This window comes from Rutilus rutilus, assembly GCF_951802725.1.
Source record: "Rutilus rutilus genome assembly, chromosome: 22".
NCBI classification, from domain to species: Eukaryota; Metazoa; Chordata; class Actinopteri; order Cypriniformes; family Leuciscidae; genus Rutilus; species Rutilus rutilus.
The window spans coordinates 14,060,437-14,085,707 of record NC_140227.1 but is presented as its reverse complement, the minus strand read 5'-3'; the positions used below and the strand labels follow the sequence as shown (position 1 = coordinate 14,085,707).

General features: G+C 36.0%; 1 protein-coding gene across 7 annotated transcripts; it reads left to right on the top strand.

Annotated features, from left to right (window-relative positions):
• Positions 1 to 131: 131 nt before the first annotated feature.
• myom2a (myomesin 2a) lies at positions 132 to 24,988 on the top strand. 7 transcript variants are annotated; one of them, XM_084394535.1, is made up of 38 exons: positions 132 to 405; positions 520 to 544; positions 637 to 700; positions 4,084 to 4,176; positions 4,357 to 4,492; positions 4,712 to 4,863; positions 5,580 to 5,672; positions 8,429 to 8,517; positions 8,608 to 8,649; positions 10,599 to 10,763; positions 10,846 to 11,007; positions 12,418 to 12,559; positions 12,816 to 13,009; positions 13,468 to 13,524; positions 14,948 to 15,075; positions 15,391 to 15,574; positions 16,016 to 16,190; positions 16,325 to 16,446; positions 17,630 to 17,817; positions 17,950 to 18,076; positions 18,237 to 18,415; positions 18,544 to 18,658; positions 19,410 to 19,569; positions 19,874 to 19,980; positions 20,064 to 20,108; positions 20,198 to 20,334; positions 21,276 to 21,420; positions 21,531 to 21,590; positions 21,689 to 21,756; positions 21,841 to 21,954; positions 22,086 to 22,173; positions 22,584 to 22,622; positions 22,734 to 22,839; positions 22,991 to 23,154; positions 23,403 to 23,439; positions 23,539 to 23,561; positions 23,836 to 23,891; positions 24,031 to 24,988. In XM_084394535.1, the coding sequence occupies exons 4-38, from the start codon at positions 4,136 to 4,138 to the stop codon at positions 24,550 to 24,552; spliced, it is 4,362 nt and encodes a 1,453-aa protein (XP_084250661.1). In that variant the 5' UTR covers positions 132 to 405; positions 520 to 544; positions 637 to 700; positions 4,084 to 4,135; the 3' UTR covers positions 24,553 to 24,988. The 7 variants fall into 7 exon arrangements, with proteins under 7 accessions (XP_084250661.1, XP_084250659.1, XP_084250660.1 ...); XM_084394531.1 differs by lacking the exons at positions 132 to 405; positions 520 to 544 and adding exons at positions 1,986 to 2,088; positions 17,248 to 17,265; XM_084394533.1 differs by lacking the exons at positions 132 to 405; positions 520 to 544 and adding an exon at positions 17,248 to 17,265 and having other exon boundaries at positions 582 to 700.
• Positions 24,989 to 25,271: the final 283 nt, after the last annotated feature.

Sequence of the window (25,271 nt, the reverse complement as noted above, 5' to 3'; positions counted from 1 at the left end):
TATAGCAGTACTGTAACTTCAGGGTGTCACTTACAGTCTCTCTCTGTTTTATCTCCTGTTAAAAATAGATTTTGGCAACTGTAGCCCAGTAAGAGGGAGGGTAGATTAAACCCCTAAAAAGGGGCTCCCAAGATGCCGACTTAAGCATCATTTTGGAAATCACTTCTTTTTGAAGATACAATTTAAAAACTGATAAGAAATTGTCTTGGCATCAACCCACGGCTTTTTGAATATTTACAAACTGAAGCGTCTTTCAAAATTTTGCAGAGGGCTAAAAGATTCTTATTTTGAACAGAACTTAAACCCAAAGTTGCCGTGAATGTGCCTCTCTCCTTTAGAAGTTAGTGAGGACGTATACATGCTTACAACGTCCCAGTGCCGATCCCTCTGAGGTTGTGATTCCAGGTAAAATCCTATCTTACCCTATTTGTATGTCTCAAGAATCATCAGATAAGTTTAAAAGAAACAAATGAACATTTACCCCCGTTAAACTAAATCTGTTGTCTCGTCCTCTTTCAGTCGGTAAAATGGTCTAAAAATTGAGGTAAATGCTATATATAGTCTTAAGAGTATCCTTACATGGGGTGGCTGAGTGAAGACATTCCCTAAGTGAGCGCATTATTTTTGTTCCATCAGCAGGAGCTTTCCAACTGCTCTCAGGCTGCTCTTCCGACACTCAAAGCTCTTCTTTTCTCTTGGGGTAAGTGCAGCTTTATTTTATTAATCTGTTAACAGATATGTATTGGGATACGTACGTTGCCCAGATGATCATATTTGGTGTATTTCACATATACGATTTCAATTGAATATTGTTAAAAAAAAGATATTATTGAATACTTGGGGGGGAAAGACTGTGTGTGACATGATTCTGGACTTTAGATCATTACCAAATGTATGGTCACTTTTGATTCTTCCATATTTAATATTTGTTTTAGTGAGGGGGGGGAAATGATATTACTTTCCCACAGGTTGAGCTCTAATTTTGAAGAGTTCATGTAATGCAGAAATATGCACAAATCCTTTAATGGGTTTACTGATTTGTTTGTTTCCACTTGAAACCTTGTCACCATAGTCATATTATGTGCAGGTCAAAGGTCAAATCTAAGGGATTTTGCTCAAATTCTTTTGCTCCGACTTGGATTCTGAGATGTGTGTGTTTGTGTCCATAAATTGTGCCAGTTATTCTTGGGTCAGCTTTTCACTTTCTGCCTGTAATGTGATGCACTTGACCTCATGGGTGTTGCTGATGGGCTGGAATGTGAGTAGAGGCGGTTTTGGTGCTAGTTTACAATAACCACTGTAAAAAAATAATACTATTTTTTTAAAGTTGCTGCCTTAAACATCCAAGTTGATTGTACTTAAAAAATTGAAGTAATTTCAACTTAAATTACATTAAACTGACTTGAGTTGAATCTATAACTTTGTTGATATATATAACTCAAAATGGTTGAAAATTGATTAACTTGTTTTGATGAGTTAAAGCAATGTAAAATCACATTGTCATAACTTATTGATCTCATAATTAAGTAAAAGCTTAAGTAAAAAAAGTTTGATATACAGTTTATACACTGTAAAAAGTGACCAGTTGGATCAACTTAAAAAAATTACTTCAATTGGTAACACCTAAAGAAATTAAGTTTTCTCAACTTAAATTATCACGTTTTTCAAAAGTGTTTTTTTGCAGTTATCCCAAATTCAGTAAACAGTTCTTGACATTTTTGTTGTTAGAGTGAAGTTTAGAGTACGTTTCCATTGAACCATTGATGCCAATGAAGAACCTTTTGTTTTTTAAGAGTGTGTCATGATAACCTTCTATAAGTAAACCTAATATAAGTTTACAATATTACCCAATATGTAATCGCAAGAACAGTAACACTAGCTCTGTTCCATATTCATATTCAACATTGTTAACTGTACATTTTGTCCAGTATAAACCCTTTTAAAGGTGATTTAGATTGCACAATGAGTATTGGTGTGGTCATTAGGTCTTTTTCAGAGTGTTCCCGACATGCCTGCGAGGGCCGTAACACTTTATCGGCAGGAGCAAACGCAACATCAAAGCTCAAAACATGTTGTCCATCACTCAAGGTATGGGATGGATGTGGATAAACTCAGTTTGATTGGCCGAGCATACGGACAGCCTTGGCGTGAGCTTTGCTCAAAGGCTTCAGCTGGCCAGAAGAACGTCTTCGCTTATGCTAATACCGCTCTCTTTGTTGCTTCATAAGACATCTAAAGGTCAAGTGACCTGATACTCGGATACTCAGTTGGCTGATCAAAGGTTACGTCATGCATCAGTCGTGAGAAAGGAGAAAATGTTGCTTCACAGTACAGTGGGAAAATATGACATGAAGCATGGCACTCAAGGAAAATAGTTTGTATTCAGTTCACATTTTGGGTGAAGAGGAATTCAGATTTGCTTCAGTGTGGGTGCTGTTGCCTTTAGGTTAACAAGCATGAATAAATCAGCTTTGACCAATCCATACTATACATTACAGGGACTGATTATGTTGCTGTAATCAATTTGGCCCTCAAAAATCAATGTTTTCAAGAGATTTTGCAAGAATTTGGTGTATGGATCCAGACAGCATACTTGGCAGAACAGAGTAATTACCATTTAATCATCATTTTAATCATATTTTTGTCACAATTTTGTGATCATAATTTATTTTGTGTTAAAGACACACTGTAAAAGTGATCAGTTGACAAATGTACATTGAAATTGAAAAAATTAAGTTATGTGACAATTCCACATAACTTAATTTTTTTCAATTACGCATTAAGTTTATTTACTTAATCATTTTAAGGCTACGGGTTACCTCACTTTTTTTATGTTGTGAACTGATCACTTTTTACAGTTCTTGATCAAAGCCGTTTCTAAAGCTTTGCTGGCGCTGTTGAATGAAACATGCTGCATTTGTTTAGCATTTCCTGTTAGCATCTGATCACATGAGCTTATTAACTCTCTAAAGTTAAGTACTCAAGAAAGAGTAGGCAACTTATTATGGAAATAATTTACTTATATAATAAAATAATATGCTTCCTGTAAGTGCAAACTTAATGTAGCGTTTAATGTAAATTAAAATGAAATTATAATGAATTAAATTTATATTAAATGCAATTAACTGAACTGCTTTTTTGACTTTCACTTCGGTACATTTTTACATGTAATTTTCATAACTTCTATTGTCTTTGAAATATAGTTAAAGTGTACTGCCAAATATACTAACAAGCATTTGTGGTAAATTAAAATATACTTTAATGTCATTTTGATTGAAACTTGTATGCATTTATTAAATATATTTCTAATTACATTACATTTGTAATGATGAAGTTGCAATTTACACTTTTATTAAGATTTACATTTATATCAACTTCAAATGTAACATGGTTTCATATTATGAAACCATGTTACATTTGAAGTTGATATAAATGTAAATCTTAATAAAAGTGTAAATTGCAACTTCATTGCAATTTTATGTTGTTAACATAACATGTTTATGTCAGCATATTATGTTAATCAGCACATCAAAAAAGTTTTCCTTAAACATAATTTGATTTCAAATGTACTTAATATACACTTCAAATGACTAGACATTTGACAGTACAAAAATGCACTTTTTAAAAGTCATGAAAATGTACTAGCATTAAGTACACTTAAGTGGAATTGTATTCAATTCATATTATATTGTCTACCAGATTTTTAAATATACTGTACTTTTAAGATTTTAAGGACACTACAAGTTCACATTCAATACAATTTTTACAAGTGTTAATTTGGTACCAAACTTACCTAAAATTATGAAATTATGTTAAAAAGGTTCGTTTTTGCAAGCGAAATATGGTTTCCTGATCAGGCTGGTCTTTGTTGGGTTTAGGCACTTGGCATTCATCATTTACAATAATAACCACCATATAGTAAATCCACAATATACTGTATACTACTATAATAAATCAATTATCCATCCTTCAATGCTGTAAGTAAAATTGTAACAGTACAAAGTGTGAAATGTAACAAATTGCTCACACCGGCCGTCACACAATGCAAACATGACCCGAATGCTATTCTGATGTGTTTGTCAGGAAATCAAGCTCTCGGGCCGTGAAGAAGGAGCAGGTCCAGGCCACTGAGGCTATGGCAGAACCAGCCTACACAGTGCCAACCTTCAGGGAGAGGTGAGATTTTACTGGCTCCTGCATCTATTACAGTTCAGAAGGCTATTTAAAGACAGTGTAAGAGAAAACCAGAAGCCCGCTTCCATATTTACAGACGACAAAAAAATGATAGTGTCACTTTACTCTTAAGACTAAACCTGTACAGTATGGAATGTCATTTTTGTGTGTGTGTGTGCGCAGGGCTCCCGAGGGAATGCAGGAGTATCAGAGGATGGCAGCTCACTTTGGAAGAGATTTGGTTAATCTGCAGCAGGAGCTGCACAGAATGAAAGTGGCCACACATGAGCAAGTGAAAAATATCGAGATTACTAGAGAGGTGAACATCATCTTAAACCTCTCGGAAGAATATCTCTACAAAATGCCTTTAAAGGGATAGTTCACCCCAAAAATGAAAATGCTCATGCCGTTCCAAACCTGTATTTGTTTTCTCTTGTGGAACACAAAAGAATATTTTTTTTACAATGTTGCCCATACAATGAACGTCAAAAAAGCAGAACCTTTGAATCTTTACTCTGTTCTTTCTGTATTTGAACAGGTGAAGGGAATGTCTTTTAGGAAGGATGTTCCTGCTGTGGTTCCCAAAGCACCGGACTTCCTGGTCAGTCTGAGATCTCACACTGTGTGGGAGAAGACTCCCGTCAAGCTGTTCTGCACTGTGTCCGGCCAACCCAACCCTATTGTCAAATGGTTTGATTGGTTTTCAATTCCAAAACCCTAATGTTTTTGATACTGATTAGATGACTCAAACTTAAAGTCCCCCTGTAGTCAATAATTGTATCCCTTAAAACTCATCTTTGATCACCAAAATTACACATTTAAACGTTTTTACCTTGAAAAGTGTTTTCGTCGTGCCTTAAAATAGCTTGAATGTAACACTACACCCTTTCCTCATTTAGTATACTTGGTTCTATGAATATGCAAATCACACCCGCTCAGAGATCCACTCATTGGCGATCACACATTGATGTGATTGGTTAAGGTAGTTTGTGATGTCAGAAACACCAGCGATTTCAAACTGCGTTTTTGAGACTGTTTGGTTCACTGTAGTTTTAAGGAGAAAATACTCAGGAAAATACACATGGTTTGTCTTAAAGCATATTAAAAACACCACATAGACATATAAATAACATTAAAAGCCTAATTTTCACCACAGGGGGACTTTAAACAACATAAACTGTTTGTAATATTATTTGAATATACTGAGCAAAAAAAAAACAATGAAACATGAGAAGAAATTTGTAAATTGTTAGTAAAACCATGCTTAAATAAATTGTCAGATGCATTTATTCTGCTCATGCTTCATTAATGAGGTCCATTATGTGTTTACTGTTACTGTACTTTGGCTCTCTCACTGATGTGGTTAAAATTGAGCACAACTGAACTTTATTTCTCTGTATTGGCAGGTATAGGAATGATGTTGTCATTGAACGCTTGAGTGCTCCTGGAAAGTACAAAATTGAGAGCAAATATGGGGTTCACAGTCTGATTATTAGCAGGTATGACCTCACACACACTCAGTTTACAAGTAGGCCTCTAGTAGTTTCCTTTTTCCATTTTAAACTAACTTATAGTTGCAAAATAAGCAAGTTAAGTTGATCTTTTTTTACACATACTGTACTTGCATGAATTAGCAACACATTTTAGTTTCAAGAGAACCTGGATTCAATATTTACTCGTCCTTTGTCTTTTTAAAACCCCATTTGATTTCTTTCTTCCATGGAACACAAAACAATATATTGAGAAGAATGTCCAAGCTGCTCTCTTCCATACAATGAAAGTGAATGGTGACCTGCAGGGCTTGACTCATTTTCCTGCAGAATAGATACACGATACCAGCTGTGCTTTCTCGCTCTCTCATCTCTCTGACAGCGAGCTGAAACACAACCCGCCTCGCCTCACTCACTCGTTTCATTTGCTATGAATATTGTTAGTGTTACAGGGCTTGGGATTGCGCGTATTGCGCATAATTTTACTCATTCCCGCAGATTTTGTGCTCACACACCAAATTTTTTTTTTTTTTACATTTTTAAAGAATAAGACAAATGCTACAGTTAAAACCTGTTAGTTGGTTAACTGTAAGTTGCCTTGACATACACAGTGACAAATTGTTAATAGTTTAACATTGCATGTAATTTCATATTTATATATTTTACAGTAAATTACTGTCAGGTATTTTCAAGAAAACAATATGAATTTCCATGTAATTTAATGGTGAAAAACAGTAAAAGTACAGAAGCTGTTGTTTACCTTGTGTTTGCGATGTTACCTTATTACCATGTGTTACCTTGTTACCTTTGCTTGTTGTTTACCTTGTGTTGGCCCCAGTGCTAACATGGCGGTAAACAAATACCTTCCCAGAAGTCCCTACTCCCGTAATTTGGGAAACTATATGTCACATTAATTTATTTGTATTTTTTATTCTCTCTCTCAGAAAAGCTGGAGGGTACGGAAGAGGATTAGGGCCAAGCAATAATAAAAAAATAAAACCATCTCGAGATTAAAGTCACTATAATGCGAGATTAAACTCGTTAAATTTCGAGAAAAAAATTAGTTAAATTTCGAGAAAAAAATTAGAAATAAACTCATAAAATTTCGAGAATAAAGTCGTTGTGAGACATTTTTTCTCGAAGTTTAACGAGTTTAATCTCGCATTATAATGACTTTAATCTCAAGATGATTTTATTTTTTTATTATTGCTTGGCCCTAATCCTCTTCCGTAGGAGGGTTTTCAGGAATGTTTTTTTTTACAGTGCAAATGATGTGAAGCAAAATTTTCTTTCTTTTTTTTTAACTTAAATTTCATTGTTTTACTCTCACAAAGCTATCATATAGCTTTATGTAGCCTACAATCCATGTAACCTACTCATTGTTGGAGCCCTATTCACTTTCATTGTATGGAAGAGCGCAACTCACCCCTCCCTGTTTGTAACGCCCTGGGAAAGTGAATGAAGTGCTTTTAAAAGCGACGCTTTCCTATTTAGTCCCAGTGAGGTTCATCTTGAAGAAGTCTCAGCTGTCGGTTCTGCTCAACTTAGCTATGCGTCATTTGATCCTGGAACGCCTGACGCCAGTGAAGACCCAGAGCCGCCATTACAGTAGCACCTCTCAGAGATCACAGGTCATCGCAGTGGCCACTGTTTGATCTAACCAGACACTCATTCATTCTCAAAAAAGCTTGAAAAAAGCTTGATGAATATTTTACTACAACTCTCAGAGAGAAACAAAATGCAAATACATTGGTTTGGACAAACATGCCATATGCATTGCAAAGGGAAAGGAGTGGCTCTAAAATAGTCCACAGGGACTGAAGGTCACATTTCCGTGCTTCAAGGAGAGCACAGCATGTCTGAAACCAACACACTGCTGTCCAGTGAGATCATGTTCTGGATGCAGAAGTCTCTCCACTCGTACCAAACGGTTCGTGAAAGATGTGTGAGGAACACATAAAACACTTTTTCCACCCTGTTAACTAGCCATACAACCAACAGCGGATCACCAAGCAAACATTTTGTCTCACCTTTAAAGCTGAAGTTTGTAATTTTTCCATTTAAAATGTTTCTCTTGTCCCAGTTTAATATGCGTAGACAACAACAACAACAACAAAAAAGTCTAAACACTATGGCTCTGTAGCACTTTTAAAAAATCTGTGTTTTTGAAAATTCTTACCAGCCCAGCATAGCAACAGTGGCTCAACCAATGGTGTGAGTTGGAGGCGTGGCTATCTGTTTGTTTCACCAATGGCGTGTTCAGGGAAACCTTTTTGAACACAGTCATTATTTTCCAATTCTATTCAAATAGAGGCACAGAAATTACACACTTGAACTTTAAATTATATAAGTTAATTTACAAAAATCTCTAATACTATTTATACGTTTATGTGTGTTCATGACGTTGCTGATTCAATTGTTAGTTCACCCAAAAACTTAAATTCTCTCATCATTTACCTGCTCTCATGTCGTTCCAAAATTGTGTTGATTTTTGTTTGTTTGTTTTGTCCATACAATGGACATCAATTGTGACCAAAACTGTTGAGAACCATTCTTCAGAATATCTTTTGTGTTTCACGGAGCAGAGGAAAGGAAGTCAAACAGATTTGAAACGATATGAGTAAATTAAATTTTTGGCTGAACTATCCTTTTAATCTGATTTCTAATGAATATGTCCCATATGGCCACTATAAACTATATTTTGGTTAGAAAACTCATGTTCAGTCTGTTGATTTACATTGTGAAATTGTGTTGTTTTATTGCAGATGTGCAGTTACTGATTCTGGAGTGTACAGTGTCGTGGCAACCAATCCGCAGGGAAAGGCCACCTCCAAGGCTACTGTCTGTGTCAGGAGTGAGTGTCTCTTTTCTCCTCATATCTTGTATCTTTCTCTTTTGGTGAGTGGTCTTTTTAGTGATCTACTTTGCTTGTTTTTCCATGTAGGGCCACAAGGGGGAGGAGAGCTCTCCCATCTGCCAGGACAAGGTAAGATGGAGCTTGTATTTGGCTGACGCCCAGGTCTGAAGGGCCTTACTTGAGATCATGAGCCATAAATATCTGTTCTGTTCCAGGCGCAAAGTCTTGATAAGATATGGAAACAATGGCACATTTTTTCCCCACGGTTCATTTGTGCTTGTAAACAGAAGGCAGTGTGGTAAACACCAGTTGTCAATAAACATAAAAGTGCATTCATATTAATACTTCATAGTTCAAGTGACTGTTATGTGGACAAGTATGCACAGAAAAAATTGCCTCTGTTATGTGAAATTTAATATGAAATGTAATAAATATGAAATAATGAAATGTGAAAACAGTAGGCTTTACTATAACAGGGATGGAGGGATTAACGCTTTAGATTACAGCCCGGAAAGTACTACATAATTAAGATGAATTTACAACGTAACTTTCGGTAATTATAGTGTACCTATGAAGTACTTCCATGTAAGTATAAGGGAACAATATGCAAAATTTGGGGAATAAAGGGGTAACAACCAGGAGAATTAAAAAATATATATTTATACTGTAAGTATTATAGAACTAAGCGGTACTTATTCTACTATTATGATACAACAATCTTACATTTGGGACCAATTTAGCGAGAACATACACTGTGCACCTTTTTGTAAAAATTGTGTACCAATACAAACTGTATAGGCTTTTAAAAAATTACAGGGTACATATCTATGCATTTATACAGAGTTGTTTTTTTTTTATAGCAAAAGTGCAGATGTTTAAGTTTGAGCTTACATGCTTCAAGGCAAGTAAAGCCAAAACTATTGCTTTTTTTTTTTTTTATACTGGGAATTGTACAGGGTAAGTGGTGCTTGTTACCCTCTTGTTCCAAGTAGTTACAGGGTAAGTGTGACATTGCGGGCCGTAAATTAAAGTGGTGCTTGTTACCCTCTTGTTCAATGTAGTTACAGGGTAAGTACAATAAAAAATATATACAGACAATCTTATAATACTGACTTGGAAACCTTTATAAATTGGTCCCAAATGTGATTGTTGTATCATAATAGTAGAATAAGTACCCCTTACATATATAAAAAAATATATTTCTCCTGGTTGTTACTCCTTTATTCCCCAAACTGTACATGTTGTTCCCTTATACTTACATGTGTACTTTATAGGTACACTATAATTACAGAAAGTTACACTGTAAAATCTCCGGGCTGTAATCTAAAGCGTTACCGGATTTACCTCTTGGGGATTTAAGCAAATAAAGTATGGTTGATAAATAAATATAAAAATAAATACAGAAAATTATTTTATTTTATTTGAAATAAATAAATAAATAAATAAATAAATAGGACTTTTTAAATATATATATATGTATATGTGTGTATAGTACAATGAAAAGTCATAGAAATTAATATTTAGATAATTATAATTAAATTGAAATATTTAAAAGTCATGGAAATTCCATTAGTGATTTTTCTCATTACTCTGAGCTCTGAAATATTTCCTATTGGTTAGAAATTGATAATAGTGAGTGCAATCTCTACAATTTATAAATCCTTATCCAATAATCACGAAAAAAAAAACTCATAATTCATCAAAATAAATGTATTGTAGTAAATACATAAATAAATAAATATGAGGATTTATCTAATAGATTTATATCAAACTAAAACGCTAAATTCAATTCACATTTATTTGTAAAGCGCTTTTCACAATACATGTGTACATTCACAATACAGCTTTACAGACAATGCTATCAGAGGTGATTGCGTCCAAGTTATGTATTTCAGAAATATACATATACAAATCACACAGTAAGCTAATAATATATTGATTTAAACAATGTACTAATTTAAGGCAGAAACAATGAGTTTGTTGAAGTAAAAATAAGTTAATAAATCTGTTTAAAAAAAAAGTGGTTTGGTTTATTATGGAGCATTTCTGATCTTGGGTTTCTGTTGTGTTTCCTGTAGTTCCTCTGCTCAGCAGCATTCATCCCAGTAAGCTTGAGGTGACCATGCTGCGCTCTTTTGGAGTGACATTTGGTACCGAGGGAGAGTCTGTTAGTCTGGTGGCCAACATTGTGGTGGTGCCGGACCTGCCAAACCTGCCACCTGAGGTCATGTGGTACAGAGATGGTGAGATGCTGCATTTGTCTTTCAGTTTAGAACCACTGAAAAAGTTTAAACTGATACTAACGCTTTGCATTTGTTTGTGTAGATACTTTGCTAGTGCCATCCAGGTGGGTTGAGATGTCTATTGGTGGTGGGGTCGCCAAGCTCGCGCTTCCTCACCTGAACAAGGATGATGAGGGTCTTTACACCTTCCGCGTCTGGACCAAGGATGGAACCACAGAACACAGCGCTTACCTGTTTGTTAAAGGTAAAAAAAAGAAGTGATAAATGCATTGAGTAATCTAACCATTCCTAAAATGACTAGGAAGAATACAGAGCCCCTAAAGGGAAAAATATGAGATGGGAGAAACAAGTTTTCAAGCAAACGCAAAGTTTCTTGGGTACGGAGCCCCTAAAGGGACATGATGATGGATGAAAAAAAGTATTATTTCAATGCTTTGCGTTCCCTCTCAGAAGTTTTGCGTTTCCCCGAGTAGCTTTAAGTTCCCTCGCAAACCTTTTGCGGCCCTCATAGAAACTTTGCGTTCGCTCGCAAAGAACTCAAAAGTTTTGTGAGCAAACGCAAGATTTCTCAGGGGAACACAAAGCATTTTGCAAGCGAACACAACGTTTTTCAGGGAAACACAAAACATTTGCGAGAGAACGCAAAAGCAATTACAGGTGAAACTCAAAAAATTTGAATATCGTGCAAAAATTAATTTATTTCAGTAATTCAACTTAAAAGGTGAAACTAATATATTATATAGACTCATTACATGCAAAGTGAGATATTTCAAGCCTTTATTTGTTATAATTTTGATGATTATGGCTCACAGCTTATGAAATGTAAAAAAAAATGTTTTTCCAATTTCATAAGCTGTAAGCCATAATCATCAAAATTATAACAAATAAAGGCTTGAAATATCTCACTTTGCATGTAATGGGTCTATATAATATATAAATTAGTTTCACCTTTTAAGCTGAATTACTGAAATAAATGAACTTTTGCACTATATTCAAATTTTTCGAGTTTCACCTGTACATATCATTTTTCCTTTCATCAAATTTTTTCCCATTATAATGTTCCTCTAGGGGCTCCCTACTTGGGAGAATGCAAAAGTTCTGAACTTCTGGTGATGGAAATAATATGAGATGGAAGGGAAAATTATATTACGAATTATATATATTATGAATTATATACGCAAAAAACTTTTTTTGCGAAAAATTATCTTTCAGTGTTTTGTCATTCGCTCGCAAATCTTCATGTTCCCTCAGTAAACTTTGCGTTTGCTTGCGAAACTTTTGTGTTCCTCTGTGAGCCTTTTCCGAGAGAAAGCTGCATTTTTGCGAGTGAATGCACGGTTTCTCGGGAGACTGGAAAAGTTCTGGTGATGGAAATAAAACGAGATGGGCGGAAAAATTACATTTCAGTTCCCTCGAGGGAATTCAAAAGTTTTGCTAGCGAATGCAAAGCTTTTCTGGACAACGCAAACTTTTTGTGAGCAAATGCAAAGGTATTGAAATATAATTTTTACTATCGTCTCATATTTTTTCCACTACCATGTCCCCTTAGGTGTTAGTACCATAGAGGTATTACATTTAGAGTAACACATCATTGAAAAAGAGATTCACAAATGTTTTGCTATTTTATAAATGTGTGAATGTATTTGTTTCACAGATGCCCCTCCCACAGTGGCCGGGGCCCCAGGAGCCCCCATGGATGTTACCGTCTCTGATGCCAATGCAGATTACGTCCTGGTCTCCTGGAAACCTCCAAACACCACCCATGAGGCTCCCATCACTGGATACTTTGTGGACAGGTAAACATAGATTTCAAATAGATTTCATTTTAATGTATAAATAATTTAAATGCATTAAATTATTTAAATAATTTTATTTGAAAATAATTTAAACAAAAGCTAATTTATTTTTTAATAATTCAAATTAAATTAAATAATTATCAAAATAAATTAAATAAATAATGTACATTGTTGTTATTTACATTAATAATAAATTAATAATTATTTTTGCATGCTAATAAAAATCTTGTGTACATCTTGCATGTTGCCTTGGCAGACGTAAGTCAGGAGCAAAGGACTGGGTCCAGTGCAACGACTCCCCTGTGAAAGTGTGTAAGCTGCCCGTCCACGGCCTGACCGAGGGAGCTTCCTATCACTTCAGAGTGAGGGCTGTGAACAAAGATGGCATCAGTCTGGCTTCTAGGATGTCCTGTGGAGTGACGGCTGCAGAAGTGGAGAGTGATGTGGAAGGTAGGAGTAAAAACTATCAGCAGACCAAAATATCTTGTGCTGAAACAGGACCAGTATAGCCCACACACGTTAAAAGAGTTTTTATTAAATGGGAGCAAAAAAGATTGGTTGCAAAAGGCTGCTTCTTCAAGCTCTTGACACCTCTATCTTTAGACACGGTAAGTGTGTAGTATACAGCAATATGCTTTTCCTTCCTCAGTTATGTTTTGCACCAAATTCACTGTACAATGACGACTTTCTCAGATGTGTGATTCAAGTGCCTTTAATAATGTATTTCTATATTTTTCACAACTGTTAGTCATAGTATGTATTTGGTGTAAGTTGCTATAATCCACACTCGCATATCGCACACAGAAATGCATCTGTAGTGATGATCTTAAAAGCTGTCTGGTGTTTAATGTGTTTAAATGGAATCACCCAAGCTGATGGGAAAGTATTATGTTTATGTATTGAAACAGTGATTAAAATCGAAGGGAAATATGACATTGCGATTCGACAGGAGGAACTACAAGGAGGTACATTCGATTTCAGGTTTCACTGAGCCATTAATATCATCTCTCTCCATCCACCTATACTGCATGCTGTCTTTGTCAAAGTACCTTACAGCTTAACACTCATTTCATTCATTCATACCATGTAGAAATTATTGAAACAAAAAGGGGTAAACATGAAGCTTTAATCTCATTTTTAAGAGAGATGCATGTAATGTAAACAGGACATTGTAACCAAGGATAAAGAAAAAGGTATGACACCTTTTTAATCAAAATCTAGATTTTAGGCTAAAATTTATATGAATGGATAAGGGAAAGTGTCCTGTATCTGGTCAAGTTTTTCATCATTTTAATCACCTGTTTTGACTAATTATTTTTTTAAATAAAGATATTACATGTAATCTCTCAATTAATATGAGGTTATATAAACTGCAAATATAACAAAATATATAATTTTAAAATAAATATAAAAATATATTTTTAGATGAAGTAAGGCATGATTTCCTAAAGGTATTTATTTCAGCTACCCAGACCTGTCTGGCAAAAATAAATGAATAAATAGTGGCAATAATAATAATTAATGATAGATAATGTTACATTTTAAGTGTGAACTTATTAACCAGCTAACCAGTAAAAATGCACAATTTACCGTCATCGCCGCATTTAACCCCAAACATGTTTTCTCAGATTGACTTTAACCAGCAAATAAATGAGTGAAATCCATTAAATTAATTTCATCCATCTAAATTAAATTAATCCAATTAATTAAAGTTCAACATGTTAAAATCTTTGTTTTTTCTGCAGTGTGGTCAATCAAACAAAAAAAAAAAAAACAGGAAATGACAAACTGAATTTTTGGCTAAAATGTATTTTCTTTCCCTTACAATGCTCAAAATATTCACAGAATATATTCACAGAATATTCTGAGTAAAGTCCAAGTAATCCAATTATCTACAGTAGCTTTGTTTGTCAGCATACAAGTCCTAATAATTTATTTACTTATTTTGCCAAAAATTCATGTTGTCTCAACACATTAGTACTAAGTCCAGTGTTGGGGAAAGTTACTTTTAAAAGTAATGTGTTACAATATTGTGTTACTCCCTAAAAAAGTAACTAATACTTTACTTAGTTACTTACACTTATACTTATCCCGTTACTTACAGTTTTTAGTGAGAGTTATGTGTCACATTACATTTGCGTTACTTTTACCTACAAATTCACAGCTGTAGAGTAGAGGTTAATAAATGGAAAAACAAAGTAACTTGCGTTACTTATTTGAAAAAGTAACTCCGATATTTTTTGTAAAAAAGTAATCTGATTCCATAACTTAAGTTACTTGTAATGCGCTACCCCCAACACTGGTACTAACACACTGCGAATAAGAGTGTAAAGTAGATGATGTTAAAAGTATTTTGTATAAACAAACATCTGATTTATTCCTGTTTAGTGTATGTTACAATACCAGGTCCACCCACCAATGTGCATGCTACAGAAATAAACAAAACGTATATTGTTCTGAGCTGGACACCACCTAGCCCTCGAGGACGGGCACCTGTGTGGTACCTCATTGAGAAGGTGTGTGTGTGTTTGCACTTTTAGAACTGTAAAAAAAAAATCTTTTTTTTCTTATTTAATGTTACAAATGTATGAAATAATGTAAATTTGTACATAATGTAAAATCTTAAAAAGTTTTAAGAATAAACATAGTGCTAAATTTAAAAAAGTTATTAGTCAAGAATAATTTTTTTTTATATTGTGAGGAATTTATACATGAAAATGAATTGCACAGTGCTAGTCATCATATTTTTTAAATAGATTGTTTATCCAATAATTCCTGGGTTTGTAAGGGGAAACTCTCCTCATAATGGTCATCTATGACTCTCGGCTTAGTGTGAAGGTGACAGTCACATCTGGCAGAGATTCAACACTGCGGTCCAGCTACGATCCCCCCGTTACCCTGTTTTCGATATGGAGGACAAGAAAACGTACCGTTTCCGCATAATCACTGTCAACAAGTATGGCTCAAGTGAGCCGTCAGAGCCCACAGCACCCATCCAAAAGGTGGACCCTTATGGTAAGAAGGCTCTAACTGTCAAACTGCAACTTAACAGACCTGCTGTTGTGGTTGTCTAACTGTCCGATGCCAAAATATGCTAAATAAGCTGTTTGAAAGATCATTCAGATGATGTTCAGTGCAAAGAACTCTACATATGCTACTTATGTAACTACTTCCATGCTGTATTTTGCAGGTATTGTTCCGAACATTGGTATGTATGTTTAAGCTTCCACAGCCTTCTGCTTTGCGAAAAGGAAATCACTGAAATAATACTATGATCTGAAATGCATTGCTGTCCCCTCCACTTTGTTGTTGTTCGGCTCACATTTGCTGTGGTTCAGTTCCACCTCCACATCCGTCCACCATAACATGTTCACTTTCAGCAGGGCAGAGTTCACTCCCTAGTAAATCTGTGGCGAAATCTGATGACGAATCTGATAATGTGTTTGGTTTGTGCAGGTGTCCCCTCTGCCCCGGGACAGGTGATTGCTTCCAGAAACACCAAAACATCTGCTTTTGTGCAGTGGGAGGCCCCAAAACACACCAACAACCTGATGGGTTACTATGTAGATGCCTCTGTGATCGGCTCTAAGACCTGGTTCCCTTGTAACCACAGACCTTACAAACACACCAGGTAAAATATATCCTCAAAAATGTCCAGATTTAGTTCAACTTTGTCACACCAAAGAAGTTGATAATTCTTACAGTGGTTTCTGGAAGTACTGTAGGTTTACATTGGGCCTGTCTCTCTGGACTTACTTTTGTCAGGTTTGTGGTCCATGGTTTGGTCCCAGGAGATACTTACGTTTTCCGTGTGCAAGCCGTGAATGCTTACGGATTGAGTGAAGAATCACAGGAATCGGCTCCCCTCTTCATTGATGCTGCACTTTGTACGTACACAACTGACATCTATAGCAGTGTCTTTGTAATGGCTTTGTAAAAACAGTAATAAAAGGAATGGAAAGTTAGGATAAGACAATTAATTAACCAAAATCGTGACTATTATAATTTGTAAGGGATTCATTGTTGACTTAAAGGCACACTAAATAATTTGTTTCACTGGCCAGAAGACAACAGTGGTCTTGTGGTTTATACTGACACCTAGTGGCGTGGATGTTTTTATTATGCAAAAAAACATTTTCAGATGCAATGTGAAAATATGCAAATGTATCCAACAGCAGAGAGGACATAGAATGATATACACCTTCAATTTTCTACTATAAGCATTTATTTATTTATTTATTTATTTATGTGTCGAACTGTTTTTAAATGGAAAAAGATAGCACAGGTACATCTGTAAGATGTCTGCTAGAGATCTGGAAAACATCTGCAGTGTAAATACATCTGATAAACATCTTAGAAAGATCAATTTTACATAAATTCTAGACCACAAACATCTTAAAGACATCTTCTAAATGTCTATACGACATCTGACAGGAGACGTCTCAGAGACGTATTGCAGATGAGCAAACACTCTAAAAAATACATCTTGCAGACTTAAATACAGACATCAAATAGACGTCTCTAAGAGGTTTGTGTGCTATCAGAGGTACTTTGTGCATCAAGTGCACTATTGTTTGATTTTAGAAACCTGAAACCATGCAATGGAAACATGTAAAATTTCTTATAAGACACATTTAAATGAAGTGTTTTGAAGTTAGCCATATAAACACCTGTGTTATCTTACACAGCGGGTGCAGTGGAGTATGGTATGTATGTATGTGATATATTTCATTTATAAAGTAATTTGACACATCCACTCCTGATATTTACACACCAGCCTAATAAAATCCGCTCTTCTTTTACTCAGTATGCATTAAAGTCATTGAAAGAGGCACAGTGACTGTCTAGCCTGTTTGTGAATTTATGAAAAGCTAACCGTAACCAATCACTCTAACAATATCACTGTATCTAAGTGATTCTGCTGTCGCAGTAAATTATTTTAATCACTGCACCTGATCATTATTTGATCCACAATGGCTCATCCACGGCTCCAATCACTTATGCTATATGTGATCCTCAGGACCTTTATTCGTCTCGCTGAATGATTGTCTCTCTGTCCCACATAATCAGCTACTCCCTCCGCCCCATACGGCATCAGTCTTCTGAACTGTAATGGATCCTCCATGACCCTGGCCTGGAAACGCCCCAAACACACGGGCGGCTCTAAGATCACGTCTTACTACGTGGACAAGCGCAGGGCAGAATCGGTTATTTGGAAGGAGGTTAGCCCGACTCCGGCTGTCCACAGGATCTTCACGGTGCGCTTTACATGAATATATTTCTTGTGTATTTAAAACAAGAACTTTGAATATGAAAATAATCTTTACTGATGGAATAAAAATGTACTCTAAATGTATACTTTTGCTGTGCGTTTCCCGGATTGGCCACAGGTGGAGAATCTGACCGGTGGCGTTTTCTATGAGTTCAAGGTTCAGGCTGTTAACATGGCCGGAGTTGGCCTGCCATCTGAGCCGAGCAAAGCTTTTGCCTGTGAAGCCTGGACAATGGCTGAGCCTGGTCAGTTCTCCTTTTACTCCACTATACTACCGTCTCAACATCAACACTGTTATTGAACTAACACAATTCAACATTGAACTGACTCAAGCTGAATAACGACACTATTGTCTTCAGTAGAGCTGCTTATAGCTTGATCCTCTATTCTTCTCTTTATCATCAGGCCCAGCATATGACATCAGTTTCTGGGAGGTGCGGGATAGCTCCATCCTGGTGCAGTGGAGGGCCCCTGTGTACAGCGGAGATGGTCCCATCACTGGATACTTTGTGGACATGGCTAAAATGGGCTCATCAGACTTTGTCACTGTGAATGCTGAGCCAGTGGGGCATTGTTACCTGAAGGTATGAAACAAAACTAATTTTGTTACAAAATTCAAATAACCTCTCAGTTCAAGAAGTGGCACAACACAGAATCTAAGCACATAAATAAATGTGATTCAGTGTTCAAATGTGTATATTCTGATATGTAGGTGACTGGACTAGAGAGTGGAGCGTCATATGTGTTCAGAGTGCGGGCTGTGAATGATAAAGGTGTTGGAAAAGCCTCAGATGTGTCCGATCCCGTATGTGCAAAAGCACTGCCAGGTAACATCCATTCTTTAACATGCAGCATATAGATATCGTTCCAAACCCGAATTTCGGGGGGTTTCGCACCTGAGAAACATTTTCATAGTTCTTATAACTATTGCTGGAAGTACCTGCTTTTTGTAATGTTCACACCGCAGGAATTGGGAATGATTTTAGTAATAGGAACGCCATTTGGTGGGACTAAATTAGCTCAAACTTCAGAGTAGGGTCTAACCCAGCACAATAGGAGCTACCAGAGACGTAAGTGTGCATTGATTGGCCGAATACATGCCTTACAAAACACCAGTACTCACCATTTTTAAAAAGCCTTGTAAACACACAGTTTACATATACTTAACTCCACAAACATGGAAAACAGCGATAAATGGACCAACGCCGAAGCCCAGGAACTTCTCAAGCTTTTGTTGACGTTGTAGAATGCCTTGCTTAAATGACGTTGCTGTTTGCCAGCTTACGTAACTTCAGAGTTGGTGGTGCAAATGCAACCAGGAAAATGGCCCTAGGGGAACATTAGTTTTTGGGGGACCGCCCTGGTGGCTCGTTCCTATAACTACCCAGTCTGAAAGCCCCTTTTCTTTCTTGCGTGGAACTCAAAAGATGTTTATCAGGATGTGTTTTCCATTCAATTAAAGCAGATGAGAACCAGGGGCAAATGGGTTCACCTTTCACTTTCATTGTATGCCAAAAAGTGGATTATGATATATAGCTCTTTATTTTGTTTTTATTTTCTGTTATTTTGTTTCTTAAGGTACAAAGGAGATCGTATGTGGTGTGGATGAAGAGACCGGAGACGTTTTCCTGAACTTTGAAGCTTGTGAAGTTTCTGAAACCTCTAAGTTCAATTGGTCAAAGTCCTACAAAGAAATCACCGAATCAAGCAGGGTCTCCATCACGTCCTCTGGAAGAAAGTATGTCTGTTCTGTGTGAATTTGTAATTTTATTCAACCCAATCTCATGATAATTTGTAAGTATTGAACAAGTTGGTAATTTCATACAATCTGACTCATATGAAAACGTGTGATTTGAAGATAAAACGCTATCATGAAGGTCCACCCCTAAAACCTAACCCTCAGGGGAGCTTGAGCAAATCATAGTGAGATTTTTCAAATCGAAAAATACTTAGGAATAGTCATGAGACTTTGTTGCATTTATTAAAACAGCATCATAAAACAACGTGGTGTAAATTAAAAAGCTGCAACGTTTTCTGCTAAGGTCAAAGCTGACATTTGTAAACCCTGAGATGGAGGATCTGGGCACCTACTCTGTCTCGGTGACCGATACAAATGGAGTTTCATCCAGTTACTCCGTCAATGAGGAAGGTCAGAGATGAGCATCTACATATCTCCTTTATTTACTAATAAAGATGAAGTTTGCTGAATATGATACCTGTTTTCTTTCACAGAGCTCAATAAAGTGCTTGATCTGAGCTACAACATCAGACATCCTAGTGAGTTGCCTGTGGATTGTTCATGAATGTTTTTGATTGCCCTTTCATGAGAAGTTTGAAGTTGAACTTTTTTAACTTTTTTTTATCAGCTGTTCCACTGAAGACGGAGCTGAACTATGAGATTCTGGAGAAGGGTCATGTGCGTTTCTGGGTCCAGGCTCTGAAGTTGTCCTCCTCTGTCAACTACAGGTTCATCGTCAACGATAAAGCCATCACGAGTGCTGAGGTACAGCCAAACACTTCACTGCTTCAAAATCACTCAGAAGACATATAACAGCATTTTCCCAAAATATTACTTTTTTAATTTAAGAGAAAAAATAGGCTATTGTTGTTATTATTATTGTTGTTGTTTACAAAAAATGATAAATGTACACATATGAACCAAATTAGCCACAGTCCGTTATTTTTATTATTATTGTTACCGTATTTGTTGTTGTTGTTATTTACAAATAATAATATATTTACAAATAATTAAGTTGCCAAGTTATTTATTGTTGTTATTATTATTATTTAAAAATAATACTAATACATTTACACATTTACAAATAATGAACAAAGTTACCCAGTTATTTATTGTTATTATTATTATTATTTTTATTTAAAAGTAATACTAATACATTTACACATATACAAATAATCAACAAAATGATCCTGTTATTATTGTTTTTGTTTACTAATACATTTACAAACAATTAACAAAATGGCCCAGTTATTTATTATTATTGTTGTTGTAGTTTATGAAAAATAATAGATTTACAATTATTATCCAAATTAGCCACAGCCAGTTATTATTTATTGTTACTATTATTATTATATTATTAATTGTTTGTTATTATTATTTACAAATAATAATACATTTACAAATAACTAACAAAATTGCTTAGTTATTTATTATTATTATTTAAAATCATACTAATACATTTACACATTTACAAATAATCAATAAAATTATTATTATCATTGTGGTTGTTGTTTACTAATAAATGTACATATATTAACAACATTAGCCACAGCCAGTTGTTTTTTGTTTATTATTATTGTGATCTTTGTTATTGTTGTTTACAATTATTTATTATTATTGTTATTATTGTTGTTGTTGTTGTTGTTTTAGTCCCATTTAAAACCCTTGAAAAAAGTATATTGAAATTGATTTTACTGTGTGTTTAGGGTTGCAAAATCAGCCATGATGTATCCACTGGAATCATCCAGATGACTGTTGAGCACTTCACCAAAGCCAATGAAGGCACTTACACCATTCAGATCCACGATGGCAAGGCCAAAAGCCAAAGCTCACTGGTTCTTGTGGGAGACGGTAAGGGCTTAACAGCGTCCAGTCTCAGAGCAGTTACGGGATTTCTATATAAAACTAAAAAAGTATAAAACTTCTGTTAGCAAATGTTCTTGGTATTTTTTTTATTTTAGCATTCAAAGTTGCTCTGAAAGAGGCTGAGTTCCAGAGAAAAGAGCACATCAGAAAACAAGGTTTGTGAAGCTACACATATCCCCAAAATCTCAGTATTGTTTGTACTGTGTATTTAATCTGATGTAATTAATCCGTTACATTATTCTGGTTCTCTCAGGCCCTCACTTCTCAGAATACCTGTCTTTCCATGTGACCGATGACTGCACAGTGATGCTTGTCTGCAAGGTAAATGCAACACAACAATTAAAAGACTGAGAAATTGATATCAGTGTCTCATATCATTATCCTTGTCATATTTTTACACTGTAGCTGGCCAATGTGAAGAAAGAGACAACATTTTCCTGGTTTAAAGAAGATGAAGAAATAACTGTCGACGTTCCACCCAACCCAATGTCTGGATCTTGCTCCCTTCCGATCCCCATGGTATGATCACCAGCACTCCAGCGATCGAAGTTTATAAAGCATTAACATAATTGCAGTTAAGGTTTTTTAACAGTTTAGCGGCTTCATAAATCTAACTATTCAGTGACATTGGAACTATTTTGGTCCAATAGTTCTCCAGGAAAGACCAGGGAATTTACAAAGCTGTACTGGGCGATGACCGTGGAAAGGACACCTCTGTCTATGATATTTCTGGCAAAGGTATTTTTTTATATATATATATATACTGAGTGTGTGTGTGAGTGTGCAATAATAATTATATATATACAGTCAATAAGATTTTTTTAAGCATTTAATACATGGCTTACTATTCAGCAAGGATGCACTAAATTGATCAAAAGTGATGGTAAAGACATGTATAACGTTGGTCATAATGTTTTGGCTCAACAGTGTATATTGAAATAGAAAATAATATTTTAAAATATTATTGTTTGTACTGTATTTTTCTTAAATATAATGATCAAATAAAGGCAGCTTTAAGAGCCTTTAGTGAACATAAGAGACCGCAATTGTTGGAATGGTATACTGTGGGTGTATAAATGGGCACATTATGTGATATACAAATTATATTTAAACATTAATTGTCATGTTATATGATTATTTTTTGCCAGTGTTTGAGGATATCATCAATGCCATCGCCAGTATTGCTGGTAAGTTGGACAATTTTATGAAAATGTAACCTGAATTCATTAAATGAATTTACTATTAGTTTAACACATTATATAAGTATAGTGTTATTATTGTGTTGTGTTTCACGACAGGATCCTCTGCCTCTGAGTTGGTTCTTCAGTGCACACCAGAGGGTATCAGACTGCAATGCTACATGAAGTATTACACAGAGGAGATGAAAACCAGCTGGTTTCATAGGTACATCCACATGAAAAGAGGCCATCCATCTGTTCAGAACTTCAGACTCAGAATATACTAATGAATGATGCTGAAATGATATTCATCACAATGTTGTGTTCGGTGGGTTATCGCCAATTGAAGAGATTTTCTTTTGATGTTTTGGCTTTAGAGACAGTAAGATCTCCTCCTCAGAGAAGATGAGAATTGGAGGCACATCTGAGATGGCCTGGATGCAGATCTGTGAGCCCACAGATAAGGAAAAGGGTCATTATACCATTGAGATTCATGATGGGGAAAAACCACACTCTCGTACCTTTGACCTTTCTGGACAAGGCAAGTGGAGACTGAACTGCTGAATGCTACAGGCTCAGACTAATACTTGAATACACATTTATTTTCTATGATTGGGGCATAAAGTCCGGGTAAAAATGACAGGGTAATACAACTGTTCTGATATACAACTGTTCTGAAATGTGTTTATAACTATATTTATAACGTTTTTCTTTTCTTTATCATGGAAACAATTATTTGTCATGGATTCTGCAATGTGTTACTTATTGTGTTTTCTTCCATTCTAACAGCATACACTGATGCCTATGCGGAATTCCAAAGACTTAAGTAAGATAATCGACATTGCTTGGATTCATTCTCTTTACAGACTTCTATTTTTTTCCTATTGATGTTTTACACTGATATTTTCTCCTCCTCTTTCATCAGAGCTGCTGCTTTCGCTGAGAAGAGTGAGTATTTCTGAGAACTGGTCAAATGGAACATTAATAAGGGTCTAATCTGGTATTCATGCATACTTGAACTCAGGCAGTTCAACTTGAACTCCATTAGGATCATTAAGCTTTGTGCAATGAAAATAATCTCATTAAATTCGCTTAGGTATGTGTTCAGATGCCAAATTTTCATACAAGTGGAAGTAACCTATTTATTATTAAATAGACATCATTCCAAAAAAAGTTGGAAATAGTGTCCAAATGTGTTAAATGAACTATTTGCCCTCTGTAGACCGTGGTAGAGTGGTAGGTGGCCTGCCAGATGTTGTCACCATTATGGAGAAGAAGGTAGTATTTCCTTTACTTTCCCCATGTTCACTAGAACTCAATACATACACAAGTTAACTGTGTTTTCATGAAGTGTTCATATTTTCTGGACTAATTCGCAGTACATGTGCACATAATTTGTGACCTCTCACCTCTGCAGAGCTTGAGTCTCACTTGCACAGTGTGGGGTGACCCCAGCCCAGAGGTCACCTGGTTTAAGAATGAGCAGGAAATTCTGTCTGACGACCGCTACAAGATCACCTTCGAGGGCGGCAAGTTTTCCAGCCTCACAATCAAGAGTGTTTACGTGGAAGATTCTGGAAAATACAGCATCAATGTGCGGAACAAGTACGGCGGTGAATTTGTGGAGATCACAGTGAGCGTCTACAAACAAGGCGAAGAGATCCCTGAGCCCAAACTGGGACAGATGTCCAGGCCAGCCGCCACCCCCAAGCCAGCTACACCCGCTCCACAGTCCGTGAAGACCCCGACTCCTGCGCCCTCCATAAAGTCCCCCACCCCTACTCCACCTCCCTCTGTGAAGTCTCCCACTCCAACTCCTCCTCCCTCTGTGAAGTCTCCCACTCCAACTCCGGCTCCTAAATCGCCCACCCCACCAAGGTCCATGAGATCCCCCACCCCGCCAAGATCCATGCGATCTCCCACCCCTACTAAGAAGTAACTAGTAAACTATGGCTTATAGAACCTGAAGATACATGAAGATAGATAAAGTTAATTTATAGTGTTTCGATTCAAATCAGCCGAAGATGATCGGTTTTAGTTTGCTGCAGAAGTCTACAAATCAGGATCTGTCACTGGTACAATTGCGAGATTAAAGATACTTGTAATAAAATATCTGAGGGAAGAGTCCTTTTAAGATCAGTTTCAGACTCCAATGTACCAGTTCATCTCTGAAATTGAGACAGAAAATAGGAAGATTGTGTTTTATGTGTTGCTTTCGCAGCTAAAAGCTAATAAAGGTTAAATAAAGTGCTTTTGGGCCAGTCAAAAATCATCACAAAGGCCACCGCTGTCTTATCTGTCTTTATTCTGTACCCTCCAAATGCTTTTTGGTGCCAATAAAAATCTGCCGTCTCCTCTCTGGAGTGGATGTTCAATAGTCTGAGTTGAATTTTGTCTCTGTTTATTTCCCAAAAGGACATTATTAATTTGATTCAGTTTTACATAATATGGGCAGTCTGTGAATTAGTGTTTGGCTAGTTAACCTCAGGATTACTATCAAGGTAATATTCAGCTGTGTGTGCTAACCAGACTAGACACATTATACCAGGGGTGTCCAATTCTGCTCCTTGAGGGCCAAGGCTGCATCCGAAACCTTAGGCAGCTGACAGGTCCAAACTCAACAGATTTGGAAAGTTTAAACTTCAAGTAGGTTATCTA